A 14861-nucleotide genomic window follows, 5' to 3' on the forward strand; every position below is an offset into this window, starting at 1 on the left:
AGGAATCTTAAGGTCCCCCAGTGTTATTATCAATGTATTCCATCTCCCTATCCTCCTTTGAATCATTCAGCCTGGGGCATTTTACTTTCTAAAGATGACAGGAGGTCATCTGGCTACCTGCTAAAACACCACTTTTATATGGACCTAAAAACTCAAGTTTCCTAGGTCACCAAAACTCTAAGATTCATACTTGGTCTCTCAGTCGTAGGACAGGGCACACCGTGGAAGGTTCTATTGCTTGTGGGCTTTGATGAAGCTTCCTCTTCCAAAGTTCTTCCATCAGCTTTCTTTTGCATTTAGCTTGTATAACATTTCCCCCCCACATCAGATGCTCTGAAGAGAGGGTCTATTCTACAATGGGGTTCCTGCTCAGATGTCAAGCAAATGACAGGTGAGAATCAGGGGTGCTATCTCCCTGGATGTCAGCTCTTCTCAAGGCTCTACGTGGTTCAGGAGGCCAGTTGCCCTTCAGCCACCAGAGTGCCTTTAGGGCTTGAGCGTAGCAGAAGGACACAGTCCGCATGGCTGAGCTTGACTCTGTGAAGAAGCACACCATTCCACCGAAGGCCTATGAGATGGCTGTTACACATTCAAAGAAGCTTTATCTGAGCCTCTGGCAGTAACTTCACGAGTCCTCTTCTGACTGCACACCTGCCTTTACCTTCTCCGCCACCCTGGGTCTGAGTTGCTTCATACGTGTTCTCAACTAAATCAGTGCCTAGGCAGTGCCCTGTGTGTGGGAGGCAGCCCACTCCTGCAACAGCATCGGTCTCCACCCACGGCTTGGGGCCGAGGTGTGGAGGGGAATCTGGAGAGCTCCCATGATGAATTCGTTTGAAAATTGCTTTTTTCCTTTTGCTTGCTTGTCAGGTGGAACGAATCTTGAATCTCCAACCTGAAAACTAAACTAAAAACTAAACTAAAGTGGGATGGGTAGGGAGTTGGGAGTAAGAAGGAAAAGGAAGGGGCCTAACAGAACCTGCAAACCATGGATATTAATACGAAAAAATATATAGTGCACACACTAAGACGCATGAATAACCAAATTCAAAGAAAACAGGACAGCTTTCTCATTAGTGCGCCAGTGACTCCACGTTCAGAGACACAGGCTCTATGTAACAGGGTTATTCTCCCCTTATTGCAGTACAGTGTTATTTGTCATCCTCACTTAGCAAAAGGAAAAGGGTGAAAGAACATCAGAAAAGGAAAAGGGGCCGCAAAATGTTTTCTCAATTCTTCAGGAAAATCTGTTGAATCATCCTCCTTGTGGTCATGGTGGTTGGTGGCGGTGGCATTTCATTTTGTTGTTTTTGGCACTGAGGGGTTTGGGATGGAACTGGGGGAGCCTGGGCATACTCCGCAAGGGGTCTCCGTCTGCTCCAGTTACAATCCGGTGGCTCCCAAGGGCATCCCTGAACTGTGGCTCATGCAGGGGATCGATTGCATGGACTTGGGGAAGTCATGGCTGACCACCCGGCCGTTCTCTCCACTACCGCCACCACTGGCTCCTGCCCCGCTGTTTCGGGGGAGTGTCGATGTCCGTATGGCTTCGTTGATGGATTGCTGTGGGATCAAACAGAAACCCTTTTCAGGAGGACCGGGGGTTCTTCCCCAGGTCCTTGGCAGTGATTGGCAAGGAGAATGAGTCAACACTGGACTTAAAATGTCACCCCACTCTCCTCCCCGTCCAACTTTTTTCCAAATGTGTAATGCTAGTCTTGACTTCCCTCGAACCCGCAAAACTGTTTTGTGGCTCTGGACAAGTCTGATCCCCTCTCTGGACCTCACATGCTCTTGGTTTAGTGAGGTGTGCTGGATTGGGTGATCTCTAAGATCCTTTCCTGTTCTTATATTCTGTGATTTCTAAAGGTACAACAGATCCATGGTAGTATTGATGATAATAAACATAGCAACACGACCAAGTAGAAGACTCTAGAAATGGGGTTTAGGAAACTTGGGTTTTAGCCCTGGTTCTGACATCAGCTAGTTGTGTGACCTTGTGCTTGTTTCCTTATCTCTCTAGACCTTTTAAATCTCCATGTTTGTCAAAATGTAATTATCTATGCACCTACTGATTCTATTAGCAAGAATGGTACTATACTGCATGAAAAATGAGTTGAAATGTTAACAGAAAATTGAGGGTGTATCACTGTTAGCTGAAAATTTAAAACTACCTCTGATCAGAGAAAAATGCTATCCTACCTCTAGCAGTATGTGTTAAGGGAATGTCGGACTTGTTTGAATAATACAGTCAGCATAATGTAATTGGAAAGAAGCGTGTGCTAAAGAAAGTGAGAATGAATTCCAAAGATCAATATCTGCACGTCATCTGCTTCCCATCAGCACATGTAACCTGTACTTCTAAACCGACACATCAGATCAGTGCTACTGATTTGTGAAGGCTTGTGACTTCTAGAACGTTGGAATTCTAGATGTGAAAAGAACTCCAGTGATCACCCCAGGATCAGATGAGTTAGAGAGAATGGTCAAGACTGCAGTCTGTAATTAGAAGCATATCCTATTAGACAAGAGGAAGTGTTCTGTTCCAAGATCCTTTCGAGAAAGAAACTTCATGACATGAAATTTAAACCCTCTTCCTATCACTTCCAACTTCCCGTTGAAAGATACCTATAGAAATTTTGAGGTAGGGCTTAGTTTCTTGGTGGGAATCAACACAGAGGAGAATGAGTTGAGGGGTATATGAGTTGAGAGGTTTCTTTCTCTAAGATCAACCTACCCATCCTTCAAGACTCAGTTTATTCCTACCTCCTTGAAGTTGTCTTAGACTGCCCCAGCAAGTCCTGCCCCCAACCCCTGCCAGTACTCATGCATTATATATTTGCTCGCAATGATTCTGCTTCAGGTATGTAACTTCCGTCTTCTTTAAGAGAACTAAATGTCTGGAGAAGGGCAAGGGCCGTGTCTTCTCAATCCTTAGCTACCTGCCAGTGTGTCTAGCATGTTGTTAGAGGCCCCATAGATATCCTTGAATTTGTCTAAGAAAAGCCAAACACATAGGGCCATTCTCAAAAAGTTGATGGCTTCCTCTTTTGCACATCGGCATGATTCTAGTGATCAGAGAAATCAGTCAACCTGCTGTGGCCTCACGGATGTAATCAGGGCAGTTTTGACCCAATTGTTACTCTTTCTGCTATACTATGCTGGGAGGATCCTCTTATTACTGGCAGTTCTGACAGTGTTTTAAAATATTCTTTCTTTTAAAAAATCCATGATTCAGACAGATCTGCCCCATATGATGCTCCACCCACATGGGTTCTGTCTCCTCTTCAGACTCCTGGATGTGATTTATTTACATTCTGCCTGGTTGTCCTTCACTGAAGAGGAAGTGTGACCTGGATAGCATTCTTCTAAGTCAAGGTCACATAAACACCACTGTGATGCTCTATGGGGGAAATGTGAAAAGAAAACATGATGAATCCATGGTTACTTATTCTCACTTTTAAAATGTTGAAAAGAAAATAACTTTTTATTTTTGTGTGTGGGCAGTGTGGAACCTTCTATGGATTAGCTTGGAATGTCTATCTTCTGATTTTCCTTTGCCACACCCCTTCAATTAAAAAAAAAAGTTTAAAGTTCATACAGATCACCCTGGGCTTTGTTTCTCAAAAGGTCTCACCTATTTCCGTAATATTCCATGGAATTTGGTGGTACTTGACAAATTCACCTTAAAGGAGAAGGCTGGTGTCATAATCTATTGGTGCCTATCGAAATCTGAGATAATTTAGCCAGGCATGTAGCTAAAACCCTCCAAGTTCATGTCATTGAGAATTTGTTTTCAAGGAAGGTGAAGGATTCTCAGAGGTCACTGACTCCATACTGACATTGATGGTGGGGATTACCTACTTACTGGTTTTCTTTCTAATCTCAGGAGAAGGGAGGAATAGAGTCAAAACTTTGGCGTGGGAAGCACTGCTAAAAATGGCTATTTCACTAGTTCTCAAACTTGGCCACATGTTGGTATCATCTGGGGAGTTCTGGGGAAAAAAAGCACTGATGCCTGAGACCTACCCCAGGGATGCTGACTTAATAGGTATGGTGTGTGGCCTGGACATGTGGAGTTTTAAAAACTCCCCAGGTGATTTTAATACACAAGCAAGGTGGAAATACACTGATAGAGCTGATTTCACTTTATAGAGAAACTGAGGACTTGTTACTGACTTGTTTCAAGTTACAGTTATCTGTGACCTAGGGTCAAAGTGGATGACCTCCTGACTGTGTGTCCTTCTCCCCCCCTGTAGCTAACCAGTCGTAAGCTGATGTCATTTCTCCCCTTGCCTCTAGGAACTGAGGTTCTCTCCTGTCCATCCTTGACATACCAGCCATTCTTTAAGTTCATCCTTATAAATTGTTTTTGAAACCGATACTCAGGGAGAAAAGGGTGAGTGAAAGGTCCAACCTCAAAGTCCCCCAAGTTGGTGCTTCAGAGACTCATTTCTCCAACAGTGATTACATCCTAACTTCTCAGCTACTTGCTTTTCTAAGAAAAGTCTGCCCAGCCTCTGCATGTCATAGAACAGCCTAATAAAAGCTCAGCCCTGGGTGATGACCTCATCCTAGCGTGTGTGCTGAGAGCCAGAGGGACCGCCTGCTGTGGAGGTTGGCCCCCCCCCTCCACCTGACCAAGTCACTCAGCTGTGCGTTAATTGCAGGGAAATGTGCAAAGCCTCAATGTGTGGTTTCCACACAGCCCATGTCAGCACAGCCCCTACAATTATGAAAAGTCAGTAGGCTCTCCTGGGGGTGGGAGTGGCTGGGGATTATTTCTTTGGGGGAGCAAGGTGGTGAATAATAAACACCCTGGTTGTCCTTAATATCAACTAAGGGCTCAGGTTCCTGTCTGTTTTCCTGGGCAGAGGGGAGGGACAGGACATCTGAGACTTTATTCAATTTGGAGTATGTATTGGGTTTTATATTTCTGCTACTGTATGACAGTTTCAATTATACTGAAATGTTGTGGTCGCCTGAAGTCCCTCTCTGAGTCCCCAACTCTCCCATGCTCTCCTTTTCCCTCAGTCTTCCTGTGTCCAGTCTCCCTGGCTTTCCACTCATTTCTGGGCAAGAGTTCTGGTCTTTGGCTCTGTGATACTTGTGCATCCTTTGGTAGCAGTTATCTTCCCCTGGTTAATTCTTTTCCTGTTTCAAGTCTGTTAAACATCAGTTTCTCAGGGAAACCTGTCTGTCCTGCCCCACACTCCATTCCCCGATCAGGACTTGAGAGCATGGACCTTTTTCTTCGAACACTCATTGAACATAAACGTATTTGCTTGTTTCTCTCTTCCAATTAAATTCTCAGCTTCCTGAAATCAGAAGTTGTGCCTGGTTTGTTCCTGACTGTATCCCCAGCGCTGAGCAATGCCTAGCAGGCAGTGGTGCTCCATATGTCTCTGTGGAAGGACTGCCTGCAGGGTGCCCTCCCACCATCCATCCCTGTGACACTTGTTCTGTGTCCTGCTCATATGACATCGAAGGGGAAAGGGTCTCAATAATGCACAAGCAAAGGATCATATCCCATGGATGGCCTCAACAGCTAGATCAGGCAAACCTAAGGATAAGGGCTGCATCTTATGTCTCTGCACTGTGGGTGGGGTTTTGACGGGAGGTAGTAGGTGATAAAAATTATCTGTTGCCATGTGGTTGGGGAGGAGAGAGAAATTTATGAGAAGTAGCTTGGCTGGTACCAAGAGCCCAGGCTATGCAGGGGCTGTGCTGGAGGTCTAATTCCTGTTCTTCCAGCTCCGAGCTTATGTGACCTTGTTGGAAAAACTACTTAGCTTCTCTGAACCCATATTTCTTCATCTGTTGAATTGCAAGAACAGGGTTAATGAAAGTGTATATAAAGTGCTTTGAACATGGAAGTTACTGAAAAGATATCTTTCCTTTATTCCTTCCTTTCTTCTCTCGCCTTCCTTCCCTTCTTTCTCTTTTCCACCCCCTTCCTCTTTCTTCTCTTTTTCATGCAGAGCGGGGGAGGGCTCCTTATACACTCTTGAGAAGTAGGAGGCTGATCATGAACTAGGTTTAGGGGCTCCAGGTCTTAAGAGTTGGCCACATACTGTGACTAAGGAAAGAAACAAGAGGGAAGATTCTTGCCAAAGGCCCTGGACACTGTCATTATGGTCCACTGTGTGAGGCTGGAGGCTGCACTTCTGGAAAGAGTTAATCTGCCTTTGGAGAAGGCAAAGTACAGAATAATAACGAGAACTGCAAACCTGGAAAGTCTGAGAGGCAAGCAGAATGTGATCACTTATCTCCTTTGGCTAAGAGATAAGTTGATGGAGCTTTGAAAATTAAGGGTTGGGTTAACTAATAAGGACCGTAGAGGCATCTTTTCTGCAGGTGGAAGATTAATAATTCTATTAGGAGCCTCGGTGAGTTGGACAGAAGTTATGCCAACCAATGGAATCAACTATAGAAGATTGTGATGAAAGACCTTGCATTAATGATTCTAAGAGATCCTGATGTTGGCTCCTGAGGAATTCGATATTTTCTTTGGAAAGGGAAGGGTGAGAATGTCTCCCAGAAGTTGTGACGTGATTCAGTGGCCTCTTAGAAGGATTCTTGTCTTTACCTGAATGTTGTGACTTCAGCAGTGAAGGTCAACATTGTACAGGTTTAAGAGAGGATCTTAGTCATTAGCCACCCTGGTACCACCACCTGGCACTGACTATGATTAGTGGGACATGGTCATCCCATAGTAAGGGCCGGAAGTCCAGCTTTTCTGCTTGGGGATGCCTGGTCTCATCAGATCTTGGGAGTACAAACAGATGGGAACAAAAGCACTTTGGATGGTGTTGTGTGTGCTTCCAGGCTGGGCGGTTTTGATGGTTGTGTTTGCTTAACCTAACAGCAGCTCCTTCCAATGCCTCACTTCATCCTCCAAGAGATTTTCTCTAGATACAATTCCATGTTAATTTTTACTAATACCCTATGTATGTGGGATGTCCAAAGAGAAATCAGACACACCTTCTTACCTTAAGGAACTGACAATCTCTGTAGCTTAAAAAAGCCTAGGACATATAAGTAGGGGCTATAAAAGGGAAGTCTTAAGGAAGCTGTAGCTGGCCACTAATAATAATATATTATTATTATAAATTCTAGTTATTATTATTTATTGAGGGCTTACTATGGCCCAAGCATTTTGCAGAGCCCTTTATATCAGTTTTTTCATACAAACCACAACAGTTTTATCAGGTCTATACTACCACTAGCTCCATTTTATAGAAAAGGAGGATCAGAGAGCTACTGAAACTTGTTCAAGATGACACAGTTAACATGAGGAACAGGCAAGATTTGTGGTCAGACATTCAGTCGCCAGAGCCTTGCTTTAGACCCTACACTGCAGTATGTTCTAGGGGAGTTCCTACGATGGGTACTGGGCCAATCCTGCGACACTGGTTTGTGTCATGGCCCATGGGGAAGGTTTTGGAGGGTTGTAAAAGTTGTGCTCACCCAGTTCGTCTCCTGTTCCCCTTGCTGCCTCTGGAGTAAACTTTCCTCACTTTGGAGGGTAAGATAGGAAAGTCTTTAGGCTTATGTTTTGGATGGAGTAGGCAAAGAAAGCTTTTTAGGTTCTAGGAGACTTTGCTGTGTCCAGCCAAGCTCCTTGGAGGTCTGCACTGCCTTTAGGATCTGAGGCCCATGCTTTTGCTGTGCTTTGTCCTTTCTGAGAGGACCTGGATTTGAATGACCTGTTCAAGGGTAGGATGGAGGTGCTCCTAGGTTCCCTGGCTGAATACCATCACATTACCATCCCTTAATTATTTCTTGTTATTATATCTTGGGAAGTTGCCTTTTAAATGGGTCCTATGGGACAGAAGACAGGGAGAGGGATTGACCTGCATAAAGACGCATGGGTGGAAAGCATGAGATTCTAGGAGAGCAAATCCTACCGATGAGTCCTCTTAGTCTAGTCAAGCGAAGGTAACAGCCTAGGGTTCATTGTTCAGAATGACTGTGCTTCTTTCCACTTCTGTTGGTTTGAATCCCACTTGTCCTTCCTCTTAATTTCTGGTTCTTCCTAGAAGCCTCCTCTATTTCCTCCCTCCCGGATATCCCTATAGGCCTTCCTCCCTATGTCACAGTTTGGTTCCCTGGGTAGTTTTTCTGTGTCACTCTTTGTTAAAAATGCTGAAGGTTACAGATTGTGTCTTAGTGCTCTCTTCCTCCTCATGATGTCTTGCTTATGTGTTGCTCACATGAAGAACACTTCCTTCCAAAAATATTTTCTTACTGAAACTAAGTGATGACATGTGAGGGGCCTTCAAGGCCATGTAATCCAAACTCCCTTTGGATACTTGAATCTATAGCCTTGTCAAGAATTACTCAGCCTCTGTGTGTACCTCCAGTGATGAGCTGCTGGCTGCTTATTGGGATAATCCATCCCATTTTGGGGTAGGTAGCTCTGAAAGAAAAGTAGATCTCACTTACTGTGTTCATATCTGTTCTCCATAGCTTTTCGTCCTTAGTTCTTGTTGTATACTTTGGGACCCCACAGAACTAATATGTTTTCTTTCCCCCCTGAAAAATCTTCATGTTTTTACAGACAGCTCTCATATTGTCCATAATTCTTCTCTTTTCCAGTTAGTTGCCTTCAGCTATATTTGATGTAGTTTGGGGTCATCAAATTAATGTGCTTACCATTCTGGGGGGCATGATCCTCTTTGCCAAAGTCCACCTTACCATATGGTGGCTAAGGAAAGACCTCCCTCACCGAGCATGGCAAGATCATCCACCTTGTAGAGGGAGGATACCAACCCGCCCCCACCCCACCCCATCTTGGGAGCTACACTTCAGTTAACGTGACCTCAGGGAGAATCTACCTTTGTAGCAATCACTCTTGCCTCACACTATCTTGAATGCCCACTTAACCGCTAACTTTTCATCTCAGCCCCCCATCTCTGGCTGATGCATTTGTTTTCTCAGGCCTTATGTTTACCCTGACACGTGCCATCTTCTTTCTTCTCTCACTGCTGTGTCTTTCCCTGTCACCTTCCTCAAAACAGCTTCCTGTCATCCCATGCCTCGGATTGACCTCAACCTCCTGCCACTCCCCACCCTTTTTAGTAAAAGGACTCCCAGAAAACCCAGCTGTATCACAGAACAAGTTAGGAAAAAGGCCTGGGAAGACGATGCCACCTTCATCCGCTTGGATTCGCTACGCGATTTGTAGCAGAACTCGATTAAGGCAACCAGCATGGCTAGTCCAAGTCCTCCGATCAGGATGTAGAACACGCCGGCCACATTGCTGAGGCTCAGAGCGCTTGTCTTGTCCTAGGAAGAGGAGGGGGTGGGGGGAGAGTCAAGTGAGCCAAGGGGCTAGAGACCTTCCAAGAAACAGCATTTTAACACACATACACTCAACCCCATCACCCTCTTTAACATTCACAATAGTTGGAAAGGCTTTGTATTTATTGACAGTGTGTTAAACATTTCCCAGGAAAAAATGTATGCGTGTGCGAGCATATGTGTGTATAACAATTTTCGAGCATCCCTGTTTACATTTAATGTATAGTTAGATTTCCCCTCCTCCCCAATGCACGTTTGAGGGTGGGAGATGACACAAGAAGTCAGGGCGGCTTCTACCAAGATCTGCACGCTTGCGCTTACTCCATTCTTTCAGGAAACTGTGACCCTTCCTTTTCAGCTCAGTTCCTGCCCCCCAACCCCGTGGCTGCTCAGCAACGCATTGGCCTTGCTTATTGTTTATGCCTGTGAGTGTTTTTCTGCGAGTTGGTACTTAAAATGAACTTTCTCCTAGATGTGCATTTGAATTCAATTTAATAAGACAGTTATTGTATGTATAATAAAGATCAACAAATGTATACCTTTAACTTACTGTGCTGAGTCCCAATTGAGGGAAAAAGAAAACTGTGGGGCTTGTAATAGAAAAAAGGCACTGAGATAGAAAAATGGCTCTGTTAAATCCTAATAATTATGCTTAATTGGAGTCATTTTTCTCGTTGAGGTGCTTGCTGAAAAACACTGTAGGCAGACTTGGGTAGCTGAATTTAGAAAGCTCTGTTGCCTGGGCTAAAAGATCTCGCACTGGTTCCGGATGAATAGGATCGTGGAACAGGGTACTTAATTCCTAGGGTCCTGGGGACAAGTGTCCATGTTCAGTAGGAGGTGGACAGAGCTCATTTCGTGGAGCCTGAGAAAGGTCATCGGTTAGTGAGACCATCCCTGAGTTCTGTCACCTCTAGTGGGGTTCAAAAGTGGGGGACTGAGGGACAACATCTCCCCAGGTGGTGAGAACAACCAAACAAAACTGCTGGTCATGGGAGAAGGTCATGGCTTGGGGAGAGGGGGATCAATCAAACTCTTGACACAGGCAAGAGAACATCTTTAAATCTTAGAAGCATACTCATCCCCAGATGTCACAGTGGCTCGAACACCTTTGTTTATATTGTTTGCTCAGGTACAAATTTCTCATCAAATCAAAACGAAATGCACGCCTCAGCTGGCACAGGCACATGGCATGGTTGGGAGGTTGGTTGGTGGCACTGGGTGGGATAAAGCTTTTACATCTCTCCATGTGTTCTTTTTCAGGTGGGGTTGTAGGCGAGCCACGCAAAAGGTGAAATGTCATGTCCTAGGGACTCCTCTGACATCTGCCTATTGGAATCTGGGCGTGGGGAAAGGGGCCAGTAATTGACCAAGTCAGTGGCCTCTGCCCTAGTTCTACTCGGTGCATTGTACAGGATTCAGCAGGGCTGAGCTTGGGGACTGCAGCTGGCAGATAGCAGCATCCCTTCCCTCCCCAGAAGCAGCCTGGGCCAGCAGAGCTGTAGGATTATCTAAAGCATACCCCTCTGGTGGCTTCCTGTATTGCTAAAACAGATGGTTCTTGAATATGGGTTACGCTTGGCAAGGCATAGTCTGGCTTTGGAAGCAGTGGAAATGATTATTCAAAGGGGTAGAATTTCTCCTCCTCTGGTATCACGGCCTGATAAAGGAAATGTGCAAAAATGAGTTGGGTGCTTGGTTCAAGAGTTGGCTGAACAAATTAATTCCCACTTGGCCTGATTTTTCAGAATGCTCAAAATGTCTCCCTCTTCGTTGTTTGGGAGTTCTGTAATTCTGCTGGAAAGTAAGTCTTTAGAGTTCTTGGAGGACTTACGGTTTATAGAAGTTCCTATAAAACTCTTCTGTGTGGTGGGGAGACATGTTAATATCTTATCAGCTCACACCTTAGAGAAGAGTGGTTGACAGTGAAGCTCGGAGAGAATGGATGGGGAGCAGGCCTGGGGGAAGGTGGTAGACAAGAAGGCTGGGAGGAAAGGCTTGAGTCCCGCTGACTTTACCAGCTGATTAGCCTTTCAGTAGCTGAAGTGCATCTTGCCTCCTGGTCACCAAAGTGGTTTCTGTTTCCTTCCTCATGGTCTTTGCAAGTTCGCTTTGGTTGTGGATTGTCTTCAAGGATAAGGGAGTGGTGGGCATCCTTTTCTTTTGTTACTGTCTTCAAAAAACCTTAAGAGGCCATCTGCCTCCCTGAATGTAAAAGGTGGAATGTCCATTTCTAATATATCTTGGAAGGAAGTATGGTCAGATCTTCATAGGGAAGTGAGAGTAGGAGGCATATTCTATGTATCTGCAGAAGGAAGAAGGTCCAATGACTGAGAATTTGATTGTATCTGGAGGTGGAGAGCATCCGTCACTTCTGAAGGAGGTCTCTCTGGTCCATGGGGATGGCAGTGTATGTTGGTGAGTGGACATATGCCACAGAAAGAGGGCAGCCAGATGGTATGGGCACTGCCACCTCTTGCAGGACACAGTGCTACTGATCCTTCTTTATGTTCACACAGTCCTGGGAAGACCTCTAGAATCAAGGGAGCACCTGGGCCCTATCACCACCAGTGTCAGAAAGCAAACTTAGATGAAGCCCTACTGTCTAAATTTGGCATAATTTGATAGGATTAGAATGAAGGGCTGATCTTGGTGTCTTCTTAGCTCACATAGTTGAGGAGTTTACATTTAGGCAAGGTTTCTAATTTCCCTTATGTGCGCCGTTGGCTTTTTTTTTTTAAACATCTTTATTGGAGTATAATTGCTTTACAATGTTGTGTTAGCTTCTGCTGTATAACAAAGTGAATCAGCTATACGTATACATATATCCCCATATCCCCTCCCTCTTGCATCTCCCTCCCACCCTCCTGGAAGCCCAAGGCCATAGCCTTCCATTGAGCTGCCGTTAATGACTCTCTTCGACTACCTCTGTTGGAATACGATGGGTATCCTGGGGCAGGAACAAAAATTCCTTTTATTTAAAGGACCAGAGCTCTGATTCCTCTGTATCCATATAAGAGGGGACTTTCTGACACATTTGTGTACAAACAGCCATGTTCATGTTTCATGAGGAAGCTACATGCTTCCCAGCTTTGACCAGGGAGACGAAAGACAGAATCCTAGTCTCCCTGAGCACCCTCTGGGAGACCCCATTCTCTTCCCCTCCCTTAGCAGCTGCACTCCCCAGAGCCAGGCAGCTTGTTGGTGGGTGTGAAAAACTCACAACTTATCTTCTGCCAGGAGTGGGGAGAGTGACAGTACTGAGAAGAATGGCAGGTGCAAAGAAAAACAAAAATCCCATCTTGCAGAATTGTTGGGCTTGTTGTTATGGTGACGAGGCCCCTCCCTTCATCTGTTCCCCTTAACCTATTGTCTTGTTTTGTCACCTTCCCCATGTGCAAAAGAGATTTTTTTCTTTTTCATATTTTTCCTTGCTCTTCCCACATAATGGGGGACTGTCCCATACTCCCTATGTGTTTCTGAGCTAACATCCCTTCCAAGAATGCAGAGATGGCTTAAATCTTCATGGGCAGGGTTGAGCCAGGTCTGAGGCAGAGAGACTTGATGCTTTTTAATGGCGTAAGTAGGAAGTTCTAAGGAGAAGCCAAGGTCTTTGGCCATAAGACCAGTCCCTCCTATGGAGACTGGTGTTGCCCATCACGTGAGGTCTACTAAATCTGGACCAAGCTTCAGCTTTCTCCAAATGCTTCCGTTCCTTCTTTTCTTCCTGGTGTGAGAGTTTGAACCCCCAAGAAGTAAAGGCTGCAGCTTCTGTTTTCCTCTGCCTTCCACAGATTTTCTGATGTGTGTACAGCTGAAGTTTTAGGGGCTCTTGCAATCCATCCCATGCTGAATCTGTAACCTGACTTTGCCTTTCAGGGCCATGAGAATAGTCCAACCCTTCTTCTACCTGTTAGCCTTTCTGCTCCAGTAGGCTTTCTTTTGTGCTTTTCCAAACCTTATAGTTTTGGCTTAGGTGCCATTTTCCTGAGTGGTTGGTTATTTCCTGGGAGTGGAGACTCAGTGGTTGGCCAAGCTCACTCACAAGCGAGGACCAAAGTGGAGGAGTTATGGGAAGGTGGATTTGATTGAATTAAAGGAAGACCTTTCAAATCAATAGAGCCGTCCAAATGTGGAATGCCCTGCTATGGAGAGTGGTGAGTTCCTCAAACATGGATGCATTCAGGAAGTAGCTGACGAGTTCATCTAAGGGATTCAAGCACTGGACAGAGAGTTAGACCAAGTGACTTTTGACATTCGTCCCAACCCCCAGAGATGCGAGGCAGCTAAGGAGTTCCTAGAGGGCCTGGGATCATGTCTTTTATAAGTTATCCCTAGAGACTAACCTCTTTAGGGGATGCAAAAAAAGAACTCATGTTAATTGGCAGCTTCTGCTGTTCCATTTCCAATCTAGGCCAGTTCCCCAGCCTGCATAATTTCCCCAAGAGCAACACAGGATGAGAATTGGCCCATTGTACTAATAATTGGCAAGGCAAATTCTGCGAAAGTGAGGGCCGTGAGGGCAGCTCTTCTCAGCAGTGTGTGCTCAGGGACCGGCTCCTGTACAGTGCACCGCAGAACCTCCTGACTTGAAACCAAACTGCAACAGAGAGCTCAAGGAGCCCATGTGGGTTGTGGAAGGGAACCCAACTGCTGGCGGAGGCCTCTTCCCGAGTGGGAGGAATTTTCTAAAACAGAGGCACCAGTCTGAGGGTCAAGTGGGCGTCTGCATAGGGGGCCTTTACCCCCTGTGAACTATCTGCTGGACTGTGCATTGGAGAGCTGGGGTCTTGTGTGTCCGAGGAAACTAGCGGAGCTTCTGGCTCATGACCCCAGAGACAGTGTTTGAAAGGAAAAAATCTTTGTTTCTGTCTAGTTCCTCATCCTGGGGCAGTGATGGGAGATTTAGGATGTGTGGCTTAGGGACACTGGGCAGGGCCTAGTCTCTGATCTGGGTCACTGCTGTATGTTGGACGTGTCATCTTGGAGCACACATAACTCCCAGGAGATGGATCCTGAAGTCACCGGTTCTCTCTAGGCCATCGCCTGGCTGCCTTACAGAGACTGGGAGCCCTGACCCTGTGCAGGATGCTTGGCTGGAGCCAAAAGTCTCCGTGGTTTGGGGGAGATGGACTGCCTCCTGCATCTCTTTGTCTCAAGGATTTTCCTCCCATCCTTGTCGCTCTGACATTGCCTCTTGGGGGTGTCTTTAGTGCAGGAGTCTGCAGCGGGTAGGTAGGGAGTAGAGCAGAGCATCCCTGTATGATTCCAGGTCTTTCCAGGTGGTTAGTGCTCTTTACCTGTGACAGGGGCAGGGAGAGGGGTTTGTACGCACTGCAAGGACATAGTTGGCAGCTTTCATTCTTTTGCTTTCCAGGCCTTGCTGAGGGTGGGGGTGGGAAGATGAGTACATCCAGAGGGGATGGACTTCCCTGTTGGTGGTTAGGCCGTGTGTCATAGTGAAAAGAGGTGGGGTTGGGATGCAGGAAATCTAAGCTGAGTTCTTGCCCAGGTTTGTCACTGAGTCGCTGGGCAGTCTTGGCGGGGGTGGGGTG

General features: G+C 45.9%; 1 protein-coding gene across 3 annotated transcripts in view; it reads right to left on the minus strand.

Moving 5' to 3' along the window:
- Positions 1-783: 783 nt before the first annotated feature.
- The window catches only part of GRIA1 (glutamate ionotropic receptor AMPA type subunit 1), a 302566-nt gene continuing 288488 nt past the window's right edge, over positions 784-14861 (minus strand). For 2 of the 3 annotated variants that reach the window (XM_024760133.1, XM_024760131.1), the window contains 2 exons: positions 9157-9291; positions 1384-1584 (listed from right to left, as the gene is read on the minus strand). In XM_024760133.1, coding sequence (XP_024615901.1) covers positions 1384-1584; positions 9157-9291 — 336 coding nt within the window. Of the gene's footprint in view, positions 1585-9156; positions 9292-14861 lie in introns of all 3 variants that reach the window. The other variant, XM_024760130.1, reaches the window with a different exon arrangement.

Source organism: Neophocaena asiaeorientalis, unplaced genomic scaffold (genome assembly GCF_003031525.2).
Source record: "Neophocaena asiaeorientalis asiaeorientalis breed wild unplaced genomic scaffold, Neophocaena_asiaeorientalis_V1.1 scaffold336, whole genome shotgun sequence".
Taxonomy (NCBI): Eukaryota; Metazoa; Chordata; class Mammalia; order Artiodactyla; family Phocoenidae; genus Neophocaena; species Neophocaena asiaeorientalis.